At 47.6% G+C, this 18972-nt stretch overlaps 1 protein-coding gene across 6 annotated transcripts in view; it reads right to left on the bottom strand.

The window, feature by feature from the left end:
• Positions 1-18972, bottom strand: part of NTRK3 (neurotrophic receptor tyrosine kinase 3) — a 217300-nt gene that overhangs the window by 82306 nt on the left and 116022 nt on the right. For all 6 annotated transcript variants that reach the window (XM_075713677.1, XM_075713676.1, XM_075713675.1 and 3 more), the window contains one exon: positions 14689-14877. In XM_075713677.1, coding sequence (XP_075569792.1) covers positions 14689-14877 — 189 coding nt within the window. The remainder of the gene's footprint in view (positions 1-14688; positions 14878-18972) is intronic.

Raw genomic sequence — 18972 nt, forward strand, 5'->3', positions numbered from 1 at the left:
GGTACCTTGCCAAGGAGGATCACATGAGTGGCCAATGTCCAACCTGCTCCCTCTCTTTCTGCCCTAAAGGCTCATGATCCCGTTCCCTTGATCCTTGCCCAGACACACAGGTCACTGCCACTCTGCTGCCTGGCCTCTTCCTGCCACCATTAAATTCTTGACCCAAGCCAAGGGAGCCTGCTTGGTGGCACACCAGGAACACAGATCTGTTGACTCATTTATTCAACTCCTACCTGCAGCTAAAGCTGCAAAATCATGGTCCGTTTTGCCTGCCAGTGCCTCTCTGAGTCCTGCCCTGTCACCACAATGAATCCATTTTTAATTGAAAGCCCACTGAACGCCCAACAGGACAGGAGGAGGCAGGGCTGAGAATAAGAAATAGTCTGAGAACAAAGGAAGAAAGTCCAGGACCCATAAGGAAAATAGCAATGAAACCATCAGCTGAATAATTTGCCACGCCAGCAATCCCAGCTGGCGGAGATAGCCCATGAGCCAGAGCTAAGTGCTTACTGCAATCTTCAGTTTGTAAAAGCAGGTTCTTTTTCCCACAGACCAGACACCGGGCTGACACCTCCTTTATGAGCTGCTGAAAAAAACCACCATTTTCTGAACAAGCTCTGCAAAAACACAGTCACACTTCCAGTTTATGAGCAAGCCCTGCCACTGCTCACCAAGCCACAGCCTTGGAGCTGTTGAAGCTGCCCTGAACAAGACCGGGGGGCCAGGAGACCCAGGTTGCTGCCACCACTTCTGAAACAACATGCTCATTTCACATGCAAATGAGCCACCCAAATTGAGACCAGACCCTCTTTTTCCCTTCTGAGCTACTCATAAAGAACAGATGCATAAGGCAGGTGAAGGGTCTTTGAGGCAGGAGAAACAGAGGTACAATGGACTGAGCATCTAATTGGAGACAAAAGGAGAAAGCTAAACACTCACCCAAGTCCCACGGGGAGACACAGCTAACCCTCCCCTCCGGAGATAAGCTCCATCAAGAGGGCATCCAGCCTGTTGGAATAATGACTCCTTGAGGCAAATCAGAGGTGCCAGCAGCTACAAATGAGGGCCTTTCTCTGCTGTAGCTTCCATCCTTTCTCCCCTTCAGTACCGGCAGGGAAAAAAAAAAATAAATAAAAAGAGCCTGCAGGTCCCATTGAGTCTGAACTATGTGTGCCATGGCAGCCTCACAGCTGGGCAACAAGGTAAGAGCTGCAGGTATAAGCTTGGCTGTGGATGCTGCGCTCCTGCCCCCACTTCCTTTCTTTTCAAAGAAAATAAAATCAAGTTTGTATCGACTACTGAGAAAATGAGACAACATTATACAGGACACGACCCTCCACAATCAAATTAGGTCATTGCAACATCATAACCAGCATGGAATACGTATCCCTGATAGCATATAGGATCAAGGAGAATGATTTTATGCAGCAAACATTAAAAGACAAAAGGAAAATTAATCATATCAGGACATCAAGAAAAAACAGAGTGTGAGATAAGTTTGGAGTGGCAGGAACAAGCAGCACTCCTGTGTCAGAGTTTCCCTCCCTCCCCTTCCTGTGTCCCCATTCAAACTGGCCTGCCACTTCTCAGAGCTGGTCATTAGAAACATGGCAAGTGTTGGGAAATATTTTTGCCACTTCCTGCACAGCTTCCTTGCTTCCCCAACCCCAGAGCTCTGATGGTTTTCAAAAGAGTAAAGCCACTATTCACAGAGCAGGTTTCCAGCCATGGCCCTCGCTGTGTCAGCAAATACCCAACAGCAACACACTCAAGGTGCTGATTTCAGGAGTGCTGAGATCTGTTTAGACAGGGGACTTAACGTCCTACTTTTGCTGTAAGTCACCACTTCTGTGTCTATATATACATTGCACACAGATCATCAGAAAATAAAAACCCATGGTCCAGCTGTGCAGACTTTCGCCATCATGGTTTGGCACTCCACTCTCCTCCCATCTCCCTCCCCCAGCTCACATCTTTCAAACATGCTATGTCCATGCCCTCTTCCTCGGCGTACCACTACACAGGTCACCCCCCTCATCCCAGCTCTCTCATACACTCTCCTGAGCGCTTGGTCTCCCATAGGAAAGCCCTCATCACCCAACTGCCGAGCGATCACCAGCAGAGACAAATCCATAAAGCTGTTTCAACCTAAATATCCCCCTGTAAGAGGGGAGGGAGGTCTCCAGCAGTCCAGGTGCACATGTTGGTAGGTATTTATGGTGATGCGGAGGCCACCACATGTCTCTGGAAAGGTGAGGGTGGGTTAGCACTAGCGTTGCTAACAGCAGCAGTGCTGTTCATCACTATACCACGACTGTGAGGATCTAGATGTGGAGCCCAGGCTCTGCGTGAGCTAGGAGGTGAGTACTGCCACCCCAGGCAGGTCAAAACCCAGCTCGGCACAACTCCCACAGTGCCTGTTTCACCCCATCAAGTAGAGGAAAATGCACCCAATATATTCGTCCTGCTACATGCAGGAAGGAGGACACAAACCTTCCTGAAACCTATGATTTACATAGCAGCCTGTGGTGGTAGTTTCCCAACTGCATAATGAGTACATTAACTTTAGCTAAGCTGATTCTCCAGAGGTGAAGAGATGGAAAAGAATAATCGAAGAAAACTGTGATAGAGTTTTTGATTAAGCAGCTGATGATCAATAAAAGTTATCTGCAGGGCACAGAGTGTTAATGAGCTACCATTCCTGTAGCAAAGAAACACCTGAGCCCACGCTCCCTGCTCAACACAGCCCACAGAGGTCAGCAAGACCTGCTCCTCCAGGGCTGACAATGAGAGTACATAGGCCACCGAGTCCACAGGTCTCCCCTGCCCTCATTCCTGTTAAAAGGGTGATGGTGGAAGAAGGAAAAGAAATAACCTTAAAGAGGACTGTGGCTAGAAAGAGAGGAATGAAAAAGGTTAACAGCCTGATTCAAGGCTTGAGATGCTATGTTTGGGGGAAAAAAAATAAATTGAAAAGGCATTCATAACCTTCTCAGACAGCTCCATTAATTTAAAGAGGCCTTAGAGCTCTGCAGCTGTAACACTGGCACCTAGCACACCTACAGCAGGGAGCAAGAAGGACCAGCCAGCCAGGCTACCAGCTCTCTGCAAACAATGAAGCCAGCTGGGCTACCAGATCTCTGCAACCAGTGATGCAGGGCACAAAATGACCCATGGCACACCCCGCAATTGCTATCCCATTATCCCTTCCCCCATAGTGATGTCACTGCAAAGAAATATTAGGTGTTAGATCTTAATACTTATTAATACCTTAAACTCATCCCCAAAGATTCTAAGGCATTAAAGAGTAAGGACTTTACAGAGAATTTCTCATAATAATGTAGCCACCTGTTTAATAGCAAGGCTGCACAAGGGTTTCAGAGAGCAAGTGGAAAGGAGAGCTTCAAATTAAAGCTAGAGAGAAGAGACAAAACTCATATTGGCAGAGACATAGAATATCATTACCTCTGCCTGAATTTAGCTATTTCACTGCAACTAATCATTTTACTCTTCCAGAAATGTCCAGAGAACTGTTAGTGACCACAGGGAGCTGCTAGGATCTTTGTATTGCATTTCCTCCCAAAGTTGCCTCCTCTGACAGCCCAGCCCAGCCTGCCCACAAAAGGGATTTGTTTTCCCAAAACTCACTTAGCCTTCCCGTCCTTGGAGGGTCTAGGGAAAGCTGAGAAAAAAATCAGCAGACAGGATACTCTTTCTGGAGTGTCCCAAAGGGAACAGAGGGGATGAACAGCACATTAGGATTTCTCCCCCAATTTCTCAAATTCTCACGGAACTGGGGTTTGCAATTGCCCTCTGCAGAGACCGCGTCAAGACAGATCATTAATACTACTTGACGCTGAGGATCTTTTGTATTAAAAAAGCACTGCAATTACTTAGTTCAAATCTCTGTATTATTCATAAATCCATATCTATCATGGATATAGTATTTACACTGCTATGGGGAAATGTAATAAATAAGGCAATAAGCGCTTCCTTCCTCCTGGTCAAGATGAAAGTCTTCATCTTGGAAAGCAGCGCTTTCCTTGGGCAGTGAGGCTTGTATCCCAGGCTCCCCACGCAATTCCTTCATCCAGGAACTAAAGCCAAGGTAAAAAAATAACTGTTCTTCCTCCAAGCCCAGCACTGAGGTTCCAGCCAACTCCAACTGCAACCAAGCGGGCCAGGAGGCAATGCCTAGGTGGAATGAGGTCGGCAGAGCTCCTAGGAGGTCGGCAAGGAAACGTCTTTTCAGAATTAGTCAAGAGAGCAAAGCAGAAACATGTTCGACTGTAGCATGGTCCCCATGAAGGTGGAAAGGCAGAATTTGATCTAATCTATCTTGAAAGCAGCAGGGAAAACTCAGAACTGCCATTTTGTGGGATCATAATATACAGCTGACAGCTCCAAGACCTTGTTTGTCCATCTAAACTCTTGACTCCAAAAGACTGGCCATGAAAGGACTTCAGATGGTGACTCATAAACACACAACACGGTCCAATGGGCTGAACATGGGCCAGACTGCTAGCTGTCAGCAACCTGGTGTGACCTTGAGCAAATTGATGTCTTTCCAGCTGCCTCTCCTCATCCATAAAATGGAGATGAAGATGCTTGGCAGCCCCGTGATGGGCTGGAAGGAGAAATGCCTCTTTCCAGGAATTAGTGAAGGTGCAAGATGCCAGGTTACTTCTCCTTGTTAAGAGGAGGATAAAATATACCCCATCCCTCAAATACTCAGCTGCCTGCTGTGCTCTCAGTAAGGTTCCCCTGACATCTGAGCTCTTCTGGGATCTGGCATGAGAACAGGACAGTCCCACCCCATCTCTGGAATTTGCCCAGAATTTATTTTTAACACAGCCCTCCCTGTGAACATTTGTGGTGGGATTCAAACAAATTCATGCTGATCTCTGACTCTGAGCTAGCCTCACCCTGGCTGCGCTGATAGCCAGAATTGTCGAGACAACAGACAGCACAATCTCCCCCATCCTGAACGAGGTGTTTAACACGGGCCAGACCCAAAGCATCCTATCTCCTTCCACTTGTAGGAAAGAAGCTTTGGGCAGCCACCTCAGATAGACCTTTTCCTGCTGTCCGGGGCTAACTAACTTGTCCTAGAGCATAAGACACATCAAACAGGGCCCTAAGCTGGGCTTAAATTGACCTTTCAAAATCATGGAGCCCTTTGCTAAGTTCTTTATTTCTTTTTGGTTTTGGGTTGTGAGCAATGGGATAGAGCAGAAGCTGTGGCCCATCTGAAAGATCAGGCTGCAACTTTCTGGTATATCAAGACCTCAGGTATGTCCTGAAGCATGAGGTCCTTTGCTTTGGTATACACCTGATGGCCATCATCTCCCCTTCCTCAGTGCATACAGTGCAGAGATGTAAAATGACTGATACTGTTAATACAAAGGGCCTGTCATTTATTTATTAGCTGGCAACAGGCCCTGCAGTCCAGGATGGATGCATTATAAATCAACTGCATTTCTAACCATTAAAAATTCATCCAATTCATAATGTAGGACGCCCGTAATTTCCTTATTAGTGTTGAGTGTGAAGGATTTTTCTTTCTCCTCCCTTGGTTTTACTTTGCTTCTTTGCTTTCCCAAAGATCTTGCTCATCTGAGGATTAGCTTAGCTTAATCCTGCAAGAGGGAGGTGGAGGGATGGGAAGGGCTGGGGGAAGGGAGACAAGGGCTGGAGTAATTTTGTTTCAGTGTTTTCTTCTAATTGCAGATTTGCCATATATACTTAGGAGACTTAGCTGCCTTGTTTTCTAGACACACTTAGGGGAGCGAGAGAAAATGCGCATCCTGAATTTAAGAGATGCTTGTAGGGAAAAAAAAAATAGATCCCTTTTTCCCTCACAAAGGGAAAAAAGGAGGTATGGTGGTGGGACAAAGAAGGATGATGTAAAACCTGTTGAAATATATTAGCAAGATAAGAACAGGTGTCCCAACACTGTGAAACAGTACATTTCAAATAGATCAAACATATAGATATTTTTATATATATATATATATTTAAAAAAAAAAAAAGTAGGCATAGTGCCTTCAGACTCAGTGCTCCAATTCATTGGGGAAAAATAGGTTAGTATGGCTGAAAGAAAGGTGTGACATTTTTGCAGGGCCACAGCTGTGAGAGAGAACCACAGGTACTGCTGAGACATCAGCAACAAATAGGAACTTGGAACTAACAGCAGGAAAAGCTGAGTCTACATGAAGCTGTAAGTCATCGCTTAGTTTGAGTACTGCATCCTGTACTGACCATGCTTAGCTTCAGATGGCAGGACAGCCCGATCGCTGAGGTACATACAGACATTTTCATGCTTTCACTGAGTCTCAGTTTGTTCCTGTCTCTTAAACGGATCTATCCTGGTAGGGGCAGGGAGAGAGGGCCCAAAAACCAGATTCAAGCAGGGTTCAGCATTAGGTAACTTACAGTCTGTTTAGGAATGAGCGTGCAGGAATCTAAAAATGGATTATGCAGTAAACCCTGCCTTAATGGGAGACAAGCCTGGGCATTGAGAGCAAGCTTTACATGCTGTGAATTCAATGTACTTTTCACCTCGAGACACTTGCATACAAATCTTACATCAGCTACACGTGGAAATGGGTTTGCTGAGTTCTCAGCCAGATCTGTTCACTTCAGTAAATCACGCCGAGTTCAACAAGGCTAGTGCTTCACGCTTAACCATGGTGCAAGACAGCTGCTTCAGGTCAGGGCTTCAGGAGCACACCAGCAGAAGTGATGCTTCCATTAGCAGCAGCACCTTCCTCCATCGCATCAACCCCACTGGCAGTGAACCTATTCCTTGTCTGCACCCACGACCAACGAAAGCAAGACAGCCAGAAGGATGTTGAGGAGGACTGGAAATGTTCAGCAACCAAGAATGACAATTTCTGCGTTTTTGTTATATTATACATGAAGCAATTGAGCTCTGCTCTACAGAGAGCAGCGCTGCTCCGCCTGCCCCATGCCGCCGGGAGGCACGAGCCATCACTGTCTGCGCACACCATCTCCCCAGAGTCAGCCACCACGCTAGGCTGGGAAACAAAAGCCCCCTTTGATATGAGAAGCTCTTTAGGCAGAATATCTTTTTACGTGGGTCTTTCCCCAGCTTTCAGGACTGAACAGGGTATTTTGGGCTGTCTAGCCGAAAAGCAGCACTTAAGGTAGATTTTTTTTTTTTTTTTAACCTGATGTATAGCTTCACTGCTGAATCTTGGGCTGTACTTCTCGTCCCACAGGGCAGCGCTACTAATAATGTTCCTGCTGTGTGTGCGGTCATGCAAAACTGCTCCAACTCCTAAACAATAGCAGCTATTTTTAATTAGGAATTGTAATTTAACCGGACAATGAACAAGCAATGAGAGCCTGCAATCTTCTAAACTTCTCTGACCATGATGAGTCCCTACACACTTCTGAGAGCTAGATTTTAAATGTGAAAACAGCCTGGTTAGACATTAGACTAAAAAGGCACAATACAATGTCCTTGCAAACTCTGGGAGCTCCCAGTGCCTTTGGGGTACCCCACAGCCAGGCACCATGGGCACATCCCCCTTGTCCCCGGAATGCAGAGGTACCCAAGCCTCCAGATACTTTCCCAACAGCCAAGCATTATAAGCCACAGTAAACTCATTAAAAAGCAAGACAAATATTTAACTGATGGCCAAAAGAAATCAGTACCACAACTCTACCCACAGGCATATACACACACCAGCTATTTTTAAAGGGACCCACAGCAAAATCCACACAATCAATGAGCCATTAGGAGAACATTCTTGAATCCCCTTTGTTACCCCTGACACCAGGGCTGCCTGAGTTTGCAATAGCTTCAGGTCATGCACTGTGTCGCTATCTCTTGTCTAGCAGGGAAGAAGCTCTGGGCACGAAGAGCGTTGGCTGACAAACAGAGCCCTCCTTCTGTGGCATGGACACCTCCTTCAGGTTTAAGAGCACCATGGGGTCAAGAGCACTATGAGCACAACTGGATAGGGAGAAGCACCAATACCTGGACATGCAGCCAATAATGTAGGGAATGAAAACCTGCTTTATGCTCATTTCATCCGGTTCCTCTTCTCTCACCCTGCTACGATGAGTCTTGACTCATGCCAGACCCCATGTGAGAAGCACACCTGTGCTCCCAACCTCTGAACACCCACTAGAAATTGGAGGTGCAACCATCTTTGATGGCTTTGGGCAATCCCTGGCAGGGGAACTGCCTGGTCAGGAGCACCGTGGCATCCCTTTGCTTTGCCAAGGAAAGGTAGAGAGAGCTTCAAGGGCACTCAGCAGAAATCCATGTGTGCTTCGGCAGCATCAGTCTTGAGGCAGAGGTGATCGGTATGTAGGTGTCACTGTGCAGGAAGCTGAGCCACGGGGAATGAAGAAGAGCTGATTCAGCAAGGGTTTTATACCATGCTTATCCCACGGTGAATGGGTGAGCAGGTGGGGAACACATGTCCATGTACGCAGGGATGGTGGCGGGGGCGGGGGGGCCAGGAGATGCCGCAAGAGCAGTGGGAGGGTGCGTGAGCCCCTATATGAGATGAGCAGGGGGCTGGATGCAAGACAGGAGTGCACATACACAACCTGCCAGCGTCGCTTCCCCACACCCGGGCTGGATCCCGCTCGGCCCCCTTTGCTCTCCGGTGTTGCTACAAATACCTTCAGTAAACACACACTAAAGTAACAGAGAGAGGATCTAAAACCCAAGCAGCTGCAGGAGGTGATCGACTTGTGTGCAAACCAGCTCGGGTGCACATCACATTTGGAGCAATGCAGGGCTGCACTGCTAGCTACAGCAGCTCCTTCTAAAGCACGCAGGGGTCAGGCAGAGCCACGTATCCCACCCTCCCGTGCTGCTTTTCTTTCTCTCGATACAACCACCCAGCCAACACTTGCAGAGCTGGCTGAGTGGCAAGGTATACACAACGGATTTTGCCAGCCTTTCCAAAACAGCCTGAAAAGCTTTCATTTCTGTAGGACCATCATGGCAGGAAGGTCTGAAGATTGAATCACTGAGCATGAGGTTGCAACTCAAAGTACAGCTGCCATAGGTGGGATGGGCACTCCGCCTCTGCAAACACAGGTTGGACTTCCGAGTTCTGGAAAATGTGGATATTTCTTCCACTTGCTCTTTCAGAGCTGGATGAAACAATGCAGAGCATAAAATAGCCACAGGTAAGGAAAACCAGCTGAGAGGGCTGGGAAGAGCTGAACAGGTTGGATCGAGTCCCACTGGCCATGGGATCTCTCCTGTTAGTCAGATGTTACAGCCTGCAGAAGGAGATGAGAAGGCTCAGAAGAAGTTCTTTCCTGCTCCGGGGGGTGACAGAAACAGTAAGCTTTGTTGCTTACACTTTTCTTCAGGTACCTGCAACATCTGCTCTGGAAGCAGCCAGCCAGAGCTTGCAGAGTTTCTTTGATGTCCAAATCTTTTGCGGGATGTTCATGTCAGCACTTGGAGCTCAGAGCAGTTTCTATGAGAGGCAACCACAAACCATAAGGAAGGGAAATTTGGAGGCAGAAGGTCATTGCAGCAACCTCCAATGCCTTCCACCTGCTAGCAGCTGAGCATTGAAGCCAGGGCTTTTCCACAGACCCAAGCCAGAAACCCAGGCTTTGCTAGGACAAATGGGGAGACAAAGAATAGAGTAGCAAAATACGCATAAATGAGAATACAGCTACTCAAGCGCCCTCGTTAAGTCCTCTAAAAGTATCTCATGCAGGTTGACTGAGAAGGACAAGACCATAAGACAGTGAGGACCCCCAGTGCAGAAGAGTCTCGACCTACAGATGACTACTTCAGAGAAGTAATGGGCATTGGGTCCTGCTGGAGAAGAGCCTGGGGCTTTCATGTTAGAGGAGAGAAGAGGAAAAGAGAACTCTGGAGAAACTGGAGAAGTAGCAAAGACCTGTGGGAGGAACTGAGACCTGCACAGCCTGGCCCCAGGCTGGGCACAGGGCAGCAGAGTGCTGCTGTTCCTTCACACTGGCCTCCACATTCATATTGCATGAAAATAATATCTGACAAATCCTCTTATCAGGAGGGAGAAAAAAAAGGAAAAGTTTCTCTTTTCCACTACCAACAGGTTTAGTTTTCTTTTTTAACCAAATGAAACTTCAAGCATTTATTGGCTTTATTTATATGTTATAGTTTTTGGCAAAAATGGGAACATGAACTGACCAAAACCAGAAATGTTCCATAGTTTTTAGCTCCCCATGGCCAGGATGAACAAAACACACTAGGCAAACAAAAAGAATTTACAGTGGTAAAGGTAAACATCCTTTGTTTTCAAGACCTATTAGAAACAGAGGTAAGGAAAGTTATTTGTTTAAAAAATATGATCTTTTAAATGACCACAATGTTCCTTTTAAACTGCACTGAAATACAAGATAAAGACAGGGTACTGAGTGAAAGAGTGCTGATGGCGCTTTTATTGTGTGATTTGCCTTGTTTTTTTTCTGAAGTACTTCTTTTTAGCCGATTACCATGTATTTACAGTTACTGTAATTATATCTAATTACTTAATTAGCATGAATACGTGTAATTACTAACTTCAAATATGTAATTATGTCAGGGCAGCCTGTAATAGATGAGGTTGAAAAAAACCCCTCATTAGGACTCTACGGAAGGACGGCTGCTCCACCCGTGTGGAGAATTCATCCCAGTCCCCAGACTGCGCCAGTCCTGGAAGAGGAAAACACAGCCAGCTCCAGTCATGCCTGGCAACAACCTCCACCAAAATCAAACCACTTGACCCAAAAGTCTATCTTCACAGCACTGGGGGGAACCAAGCATCCACTGATGGGAGACAGACAGGGATCTGGCAAAGGATCTGTCCCCCGGATTCATTTTCTCCATCGAGGTTTGGATACTTTTCTCTGCTTTGTGTCATTCTTGAGAAGACCTCTTTGGTCAGACATTGGTCAGACAAGAAATACAAGGGAACAGAGCAGCTGCAAAACTATGCTATGGCATTTGAGTAAAGCTTGAGAGATCAGATCCAGGAACTAATCTCCATCTGATGCCTTGTGCTGATAATAAATTGCTACTATTAAAGTAAAACAATCTTCCAAAATGTTTCTTCTGAAATATTACTAGTTTTTCACCACAAAAATCTGCAGCTACTTATAACTACCCATTTTGCAAATTCAAATCATGAACATCAGGAGATGGAGATAAGGTTAAAAGTTGCTGTTACCGCTAAGAAGCGTACGTATGAAAATGGTGTCCTACCAACAGCCTCATGAGCTTATTTCAAGCTGATGTTCCCGTTTTTCTGCTGATTAGGAACTATTTGTTGTAATGAGCTGACTTTTCCTGCCCAGAAGGACTGATAGCCATTTTCTGGACACAAATGAGGGTAGACTGGATCATGTTTTGCATTACCAAAACCCCTGACCATAGGTTGAATCTAGGTGGTCCTACACCCTATCTCCTCATCACATATTTTGTCCACAGTGCTTGCTCCACAAGTCCCATCCTTCTCCTCTTATCTGTTTATTTCCAAATATAGAGAGGTGCAAACTCATCACAACCTGTCACTCCTCCTGTTAACATCTGCCGAGCAGATATGTCACTTGGTTTCTCCTCATGTGCAAAAGATCCGGAGAAAAAGACTATTTCAGCTTATTCTTCTGAAGTTGATTTGTGGTTGGACTGTCCCCATTGCCATGCTCTTGGCTTAACCCTCCAGGCAGGGCTGAGGATGGCTGAAACAGGGATTGGTTGCAAACCCTTGTGCTACCCAGCATGCCATGGAGTTACAGCATAAAGACGGGGGGGAGCATCTTCTCAAAGACTCAGTGCTTCATCACAAGAAAACAAGGTGGTGCGGTTTCTTCCATGGCTCTTGAGAAGCCCTCAGCCAGGAAGGGAAAGAGGACCCTGAGCCAAGCTTGTCCCTCCTGCTCCTCTAAATTAGGCAGTAGCAGAAAGGGGGTAAGAGACTACTGCAAAAATCCCAGAAAGTCAGACGTGAGAGCTGGCTCAGGCGCCCTTCATCACATTGATGCGAGGACAGCACATCCCCAGCAAGGAACAAGTCTCGATCTCCTTGAGGACACATTAACAAGAAAAGCCCACAGGACAGCATTGCACAGCAGGATCGAGGGGCTGCAGCTCCATGGGCACGGAGCTGCTCTCCATATTTCAGCTGCAATTCCATTATGCAGAGCTAAGTGGCTGGGAATAAACATCTGTCATCCCTGCGTGATAAGCGATGTTTGCTAGTATAGAGGGTGACAGAGATCTATATCACATCAATGTACTATTAATACTGCATTAAGCATATAGAGTTTGCTCTCCTCATTGCAGCACGGTAATGGGTATCGGCATGTCCTCAACCCAGACAACATCCAAGAGCACAGGGAGGCTTGCAGGAGGAAGGAAGGAGAAAAGGCTTCACGATGGAGAAAGCGTTTGCTGAAGATGTTGCTCTAGCAACACCTCTGTGTAAAGGAGAGGCACTGGGTCCCACAGAGCACATTGCTGGGGGCTCTGCAGGAGGTGGGTGGCAGGAAGGAGGTGACAGCTTGCATCAGTACAGGCTCAGCTGGGTATCAAGGCACTCCCCAGCCCAGAGAAGTTCTCCTCTCTACAAGTGACAGCAAATGAAGAAGTGTTTGTGTCCAAGCTCTAGACAGGGGGAAAGAAAAACCTTCCGGCATGAAAACCACAGGGAGAATGGGAGCAACAAATATTCTCCAACTTAGGTTTAGGTTGAGCAGAGCACATCAGATCAAACAAAACCCTTACAGCGAAAGCTCCCCAAAGCATTGTTAATTTAAAAGGTGAATTATGAAACTTTCCAGCCTCAAGCAAAGCCACCAGTGAAGTCAGAAGTTTTGCCCAAGTAAAGTCCTGGGGACTAAAATACATTACACACACCAAATCTAACCCTGTCTGAGGTGTCAAAGCCTGGGTTTTGCCTCATGAATGACAAGCAAATCTAAAAAAATACAAGGGCTTTCAGCCTGCCAGCATCCAGCTGTGGTTTGCCTCTTGTTAGCACCCAAAGGGAGAGCCTGTGTGTGGGGTTTGGTTTCAGCCCCACCACCTGGTAGCCCTGGGAAACCTGGAGCTCAGAGGTGACGATTTGCTGTGGATTTCCAAGTGTGCACAGTTGTCAATAGCGCTGCCTTTCACCCCTGTGGCACCTTCCACAGGAGAATCGGCTCCGGATGCCACCCCCAAACATCTCTGTGAACTCTTCAGATCCTAATCAAATAGACCCATGAATCTCTGAGGCCAAATCCTGCTGCGAGCGACTTCCCCTGCAATCCGCCCAGCTCTGACAAGCCCCACAGGGCAAACGCTCAGAGCAAAACTTAATCCTTTGAGGTTTAAGCTCTGCCTACAGCACAGCCACAACAGCACCCACGTCTTGAAATGGTCGGCGCATAGATTAAAGAGATTCAAGAGAGCACAGGAGGGGAAGGAAAAAAATAAAGTGGGGGAGCTGCCCCCCCTCCCAAGCCATCAGAGTTTGTAAATCATTTTGAGATGAGGTGCTATAAGAAATGTAAAATATATAATTAACTGCAGAGAAAAACCACGCTACATTCAGCTTCTCCGCTCCTGCCTAATCACCACCCTCCTCCTCCCCCTCTCTACAAACAAACCAAATTTAGCACATTAAGATGAAAATCAAAGGGAAAGCCGGGCACATTCATTGGGCACACCCCATCGCTCCGGCAAGCGAAGCACGGTGATAACGGCTCTGGCACCAGCTCACAGTGCCTGGGAGGGGTTGCCCCAGGGACACCCCCATGGAAGCAGCGGCTGCAGCTCCCCATCCTGATGGGAGGAGCAGTGGCCGGGGAGCAGCATGCTCCCACCGAGCACTTAATGCTGAATGAGTTTCTGCAGGTTGGGAGATCAGCCTCCTCCCTGTTTCCAGGGGCTGAGTTATGTCTCCTGCACTCGTGAGTCAGCACAGCCACGAGGAGAACAGAGGCGACTTCAGTGAGGCACTCCCTGCATCATTTTACCCAGCGTTTTTCTTTTACGCACAGAATTTAGGAGCGCAAAACAGAGAGGACCACTTGATCACCACCTGCTAGTCTAATGAGCCCAGTTCACAACCCAGATTTATAAGGTGAAGCTGCAAAAGCTTTACAGAAGCCCATGAAAACAAGACAACCAGCATCTAAGCCTCCTGTTCTTTATCTCCATGCATCTGCCCCATCTATGGCCACATGTCCTGAGCTTCTCCCTGGCACAGTGGGGAGCCAAGGAGGCAGCCCCATGGCTGGGAAACTGCTGGAGGAGGAAGGGGAGGCAGGTCCTTTCTGCGGCCAGGCAGGTGTCACTTCCATCCCCGCACTCCCAGGCAGCTCCTGCTCATGCCAGGGACCTCATGCTCGGAGCCAAAGAGGCAGAGCCCAGCTTCAAATGGCACTTTCAGGCAAGGGGGGAAGGTGACTGGTGGGTGGTGGAGGGAGGGTGAAGGGAGGTGAAAGTGAGAGTGGAAAGTCTTCTCTGGAAGCACCTACATGTATGTTGTGATATCTGAGACCTGAGATTCACTTTGGTTTCTGGACCATACCAAGACCCACTCTCCTCAAAAACCTCCTTATCTTCTTCCTCATCCTCTTAACCTCTTCCTCCTCACCCTCCTTCCCCCATCCCCCCAACCCATCCCCTGGTCCTCGCAGGGGGCTCCGGCCGGATCGGGCACTCACACGTGTCTGGTTTGTGGCAGTTGTGACCTTGTCGGAAGTATTGGGGGTTCTCGATGACGGGAATGCGGGTCATGCCGATCACCACTGTGTCTGGGCCAGCATCCAGGGATGAGGGCGTCGTGATGCCGTGGTTGATGTGGTGGAGGGGACTGGCTGAATCCTCCTCTCCGCTGATCACTGCCACGGGACCTGCAAACACCATACACATCTGTCAGGCACAACAGGGGAAAGGGGACCCGCGAGACCTGCTGACCATGTGGGTACGGATCACTGCAGGTCAGCAGAGGATCACCACCAGCCACTTGACAGGATGCTTGTCCTAGCACTCCTGGCAGTTGTCCCGTCCCCAGGGCTAGTTTCTCCAGGCAGATCACAGTACAGGGAAGACACTTCAAGTTTTCTTCCCTGGTTTTGGGGTACCAGGCTAACAATCCTGCAGGGGTTAAAGTAGCTACAGGTGACACCACATCAGACGTGAGTCCTGCACAAAGTCCTCTCCTAGGGCTGTCACAAGACAGATGAGTCACTGTGGTGCCTGTATACCCTGGCATCACAAGCTTGGCAGAATACTTAAGTGAGCTTAGACTGGAGAAACATCACCCCAAAGATCTGTTTCACCCAAACCCATATTAACACAATTTCTCTTGCTCAGTGTGTTGCCCATCTTGTTTCCCCTCCTCCAGTTTCATTCAGGCACACACACAGAGCCTTTCAGTCAGGCTGATACCTACAGGGACCCACAATGCACTGGAGCAGATCCTGCTCAGCTCATGCTGCTTCCCACCACCAGCACCAAGACGAATGGCAACATCTCCCCTTTACCCTCTTGACCCCAAAATGCTCACAGCACCGTTAGACAAGCAAGGAAATGAGGCAAAGTAGTCAGACTCCCAAGATGGGAGCAATGGAAGTCTCCTGTCCCTCCACAGCCTCTCTGGTGTTCATTAATTGCTCTCACTGGAGTAAGAGCACAGAGGCAGTTTCCCATGGGAGAACCGCTCTGCGATGCTGGCACCCCTTGGAGGCCACAGGCACCCAAGGATGGCAGAGAGGAGAGTCCTCAGCAAGATATGGAGAAGGCAGTGCCACAACCTTTAGGCTGAGCTGCAATAAACCCAGAAGATACCTCCTCCTTGTCTCCTCTGATTCATCTGCCACCACCAAGTACTTCTTAACTCCCAATTCCCCATGTGCTGTTTGCTCATGGGACATGTTATCGATCCCTGCCAGGCTGAGAGGGATCTGGCAGAGAGCTCGAGGTGGTCCCTCTCCACTGACCCCCATGCAAAGTCCTGAAGTTGCTGCTCCATGAGCAAGAAGCCCTCAGCACTGTCCATGTGCCTTCCCCAAGTTCCCCAGCACCCACTTGCACATCTTTGTCAACCTCCACAGAGAAGGTCCTCAAAACACCAGCGTGCCCAAATGCACCCACATCGATCTCCCTCCTATAGACGGCCAGCCAGCAACCATGCTCCAGCTCCTTCAGCCTCCTGCCCCAGCCATGACTCCTTACACTCAAGTGCCTGCGCCCAAGAGCATCACTGCTCTAATCTCACCCTAACCAATAGCAGGCTTGTTCCCATAAGTAAAAAGAAGTGATGAAGGAAAGAGCATCCATACCTGAGAGCCAAGGCCTGCTTTCCCACACAGAGCTACTTCACAATATTCAGCTGTACCCCAATTTTTGGCTTATGCTTTGTTTTATTTTTAGACCTTCTAACTTCAGCCTTTGCTATCATCTGCCAAGGCTGGAAACCTCAGGGGACGTCAGGCATTAATACATTATTCCCCACTTCCATCTATTCTCAACACATCCTGGGGTCTCACTGGCAAACCAACATCACAAACACCTCCATCATGAGGTGAAACCCTCTTATCCATGCTGCAGACACTCATGCTGCGTAAACACAGGATCCTGAGGAGCTGGGCAATGTGAGGACCGCACTGCAACCTTCCATGAGGACCTCCCTTACATATTCACATGGGAAGAAAAACCACACTCAACTAGAGATGTTCCTTTTCTCCTGTCTGGATGCTACCAGGGGCTACCAGAAGCTCAAGCAAAACCGAGCAGAGGTGCTGCACTGAAGCTTGAAACCTGTTCAGAGAGGCCAGTCTTTTGCCTACATTGCATAGAAAATGCCTCTCTCCCATCACTAATCTACTTCTAATTGCACAATTACTTTATTATGTAGCACTAGCAACAAAGAGGGGAGTCTTCAAGCTATTTTAGTCTCTGGGGCTTCTGGGAGGACAGGGCAAACACCGGCTCCATGCAGTCATTCTGCCTGCATTAATCTAGTCTAAAGGCTGCTCATTTTTGGACCTTCAAGTATGGTTTGTTCTTCCAAGTGGGATATAATAAAGTTATTGTGTAATTAGCAGAGTCCTGGCAGCCCTGACAGGTGTTTTGGTCACAAGGAAAAAAAGTCTATCCCTTTATTATGAATTCCTTCTAGCAGGTTCTGGCTTTTTTTTACGTTACCGCCTGGGTCCGCATGACTTCCAGCTTTTAAGACGCAAAGGCAAAATTCAGCTCTTGCTGCAAGATGCCTCTGTTGGGACTACGCACACCGTATTTCTCCAAGCACAAAAAGCAAACAGACAATTTTGCTTTGAATGACTTTTGTTTTTTCATGATGTCAATTCTTTGCATGCAAACCAGGAGGATTGGGTTTTGCATGGTCTGCATGTTCCTTCAGCTGTACCCTGCACCACTGGCCTGCCTTGCTGTGGTGGGAAGGGGAGACCCCTGCATTTCAAGGTGCAGTTCACAAAACAAGTCATAAAAATATCAGCTGGTATAGACTGGTGTAAATAATTTGAGGAGAGACCATAAAGGTCTCCCTTGCAGTGGAGTGGTGGGAATGGCTATTGAAGGTTTATTGCTTTTCCTAAGCAGCCAAGGTGTTGCTTCAAAGGAAGGTACTTAACCAGGCAATGGGATGTGAAAGGCCTCTCTAGTGAATGATATGAAGGAAGTGTTCATTGTCCTCTGCTGTGAAAGCAGAAATCACACCTTTGTGACAAGGAGCAAAGAGGGCATCTCCTACAGCGTTAGTGCTGGACGGAGATGGTTGGTTTCATAACCAACCATGGGATAACACCAGGCTGGCACAGTCTCTGCTGGGGGCATAGTTCTCTGGTGCTCACAAAGCCCTGCCAGCACTTAACCCTTGCTGTCCTTGCTTGCACAGCACCACCTCACTTTTAAGGAATAGAGATCATGGCAATGTCCCTCTGGCACAAGCAGGATAGAAGGACATGGCTACAGCTAAAAGAGTAGGGCATGATCAAGGAGGTCGTGTACTTGTGAAATTAAGCACAGCCAGCATCTATTACCCAATGTTCTGATGGCAATCTCCTTGCCAAAAAGTAGATCCAGAGTCTGACCTTCTTTACACTCCACAGGTTTTTTTTCTGCAGCTCACTTAAGAGGACTTTCTACATGTGTTATCCCTAATTTCATGCCCCAAACCCATCCAAGACCTATGGGGTAAGCAGTAACCATGTCTCAGCTGATCCACAGTTGCACTCCCATTCCCCAGCAAACACTGGGTCCTGTGAATGGACCCAGCTTCTTAGCCATCCAACTCAAGTCCATGCCGCCAAATTTAGACATTTACAAGATCTATCAACCCCTCAAAAGCTTCAGAGCCAAACTCTGTTGTTCCATGACCATCTCAACTCCTTCCTATTTCTGCAAAAGTGGGAAACCAAAGAACTGCCAAGGCAGTTGCAGTCCTAACACCACAGGGTTAGTACACTACATAAGTATATTCTACCCTTGCAATAATCCAGAGACTGTTTACTGCCTCTCACTGTATTTCCAGGTCTTGAAAAAAAGCAAAATAAATCACATTCTCAAGAGTCCTAAGGAACACACCCGATGGACACAATGCACTAGCTTTCAGGCTTTCAGAAACATTTCTGGTGGCAGTAGGCTCTGAGCTGTCATGGATGATAACATATCATTCAGCCCATTCATCTCAATATCCTCTACAGGATATAATTGGATTAAAGACATAATTTACAGTTGAGGACTTTTCCAAGTTTCTCCTATTAACTCTTGGGGCAGGCGGAGGTGTAGAAATCTGGACAACATTAACTCCTACAACATAGTCATGGCTCTTTATCACTTTCATTCTTTCATTGCCATCTCTTCTGGATGGTCACAGCTGAGTTCCAGTTCCCTCCAAGCCACTCTGAGACTCAGACGAGTGCTGGACTCACTGCGCAAGCCTGAGACAAACTTTAAAAACATCATTGATATCAAGCAGTCAC

Source organism: Pelecanus crispus, chromosome 7 (genome assembly GCF_030463565.1).
Source record: "Pelecanus crispus isolate bPelCri1 chromosome 7, bPelCri1.pri, whole genome shotgun sequence".
NCBI classification, from domain to species: domain Eukaryota; kingdom Metazoa; phylum Chordata; class Aves; order Pelecaniformes; family Pelecanidae; genus Pelecanus; species Pelecanus crispus.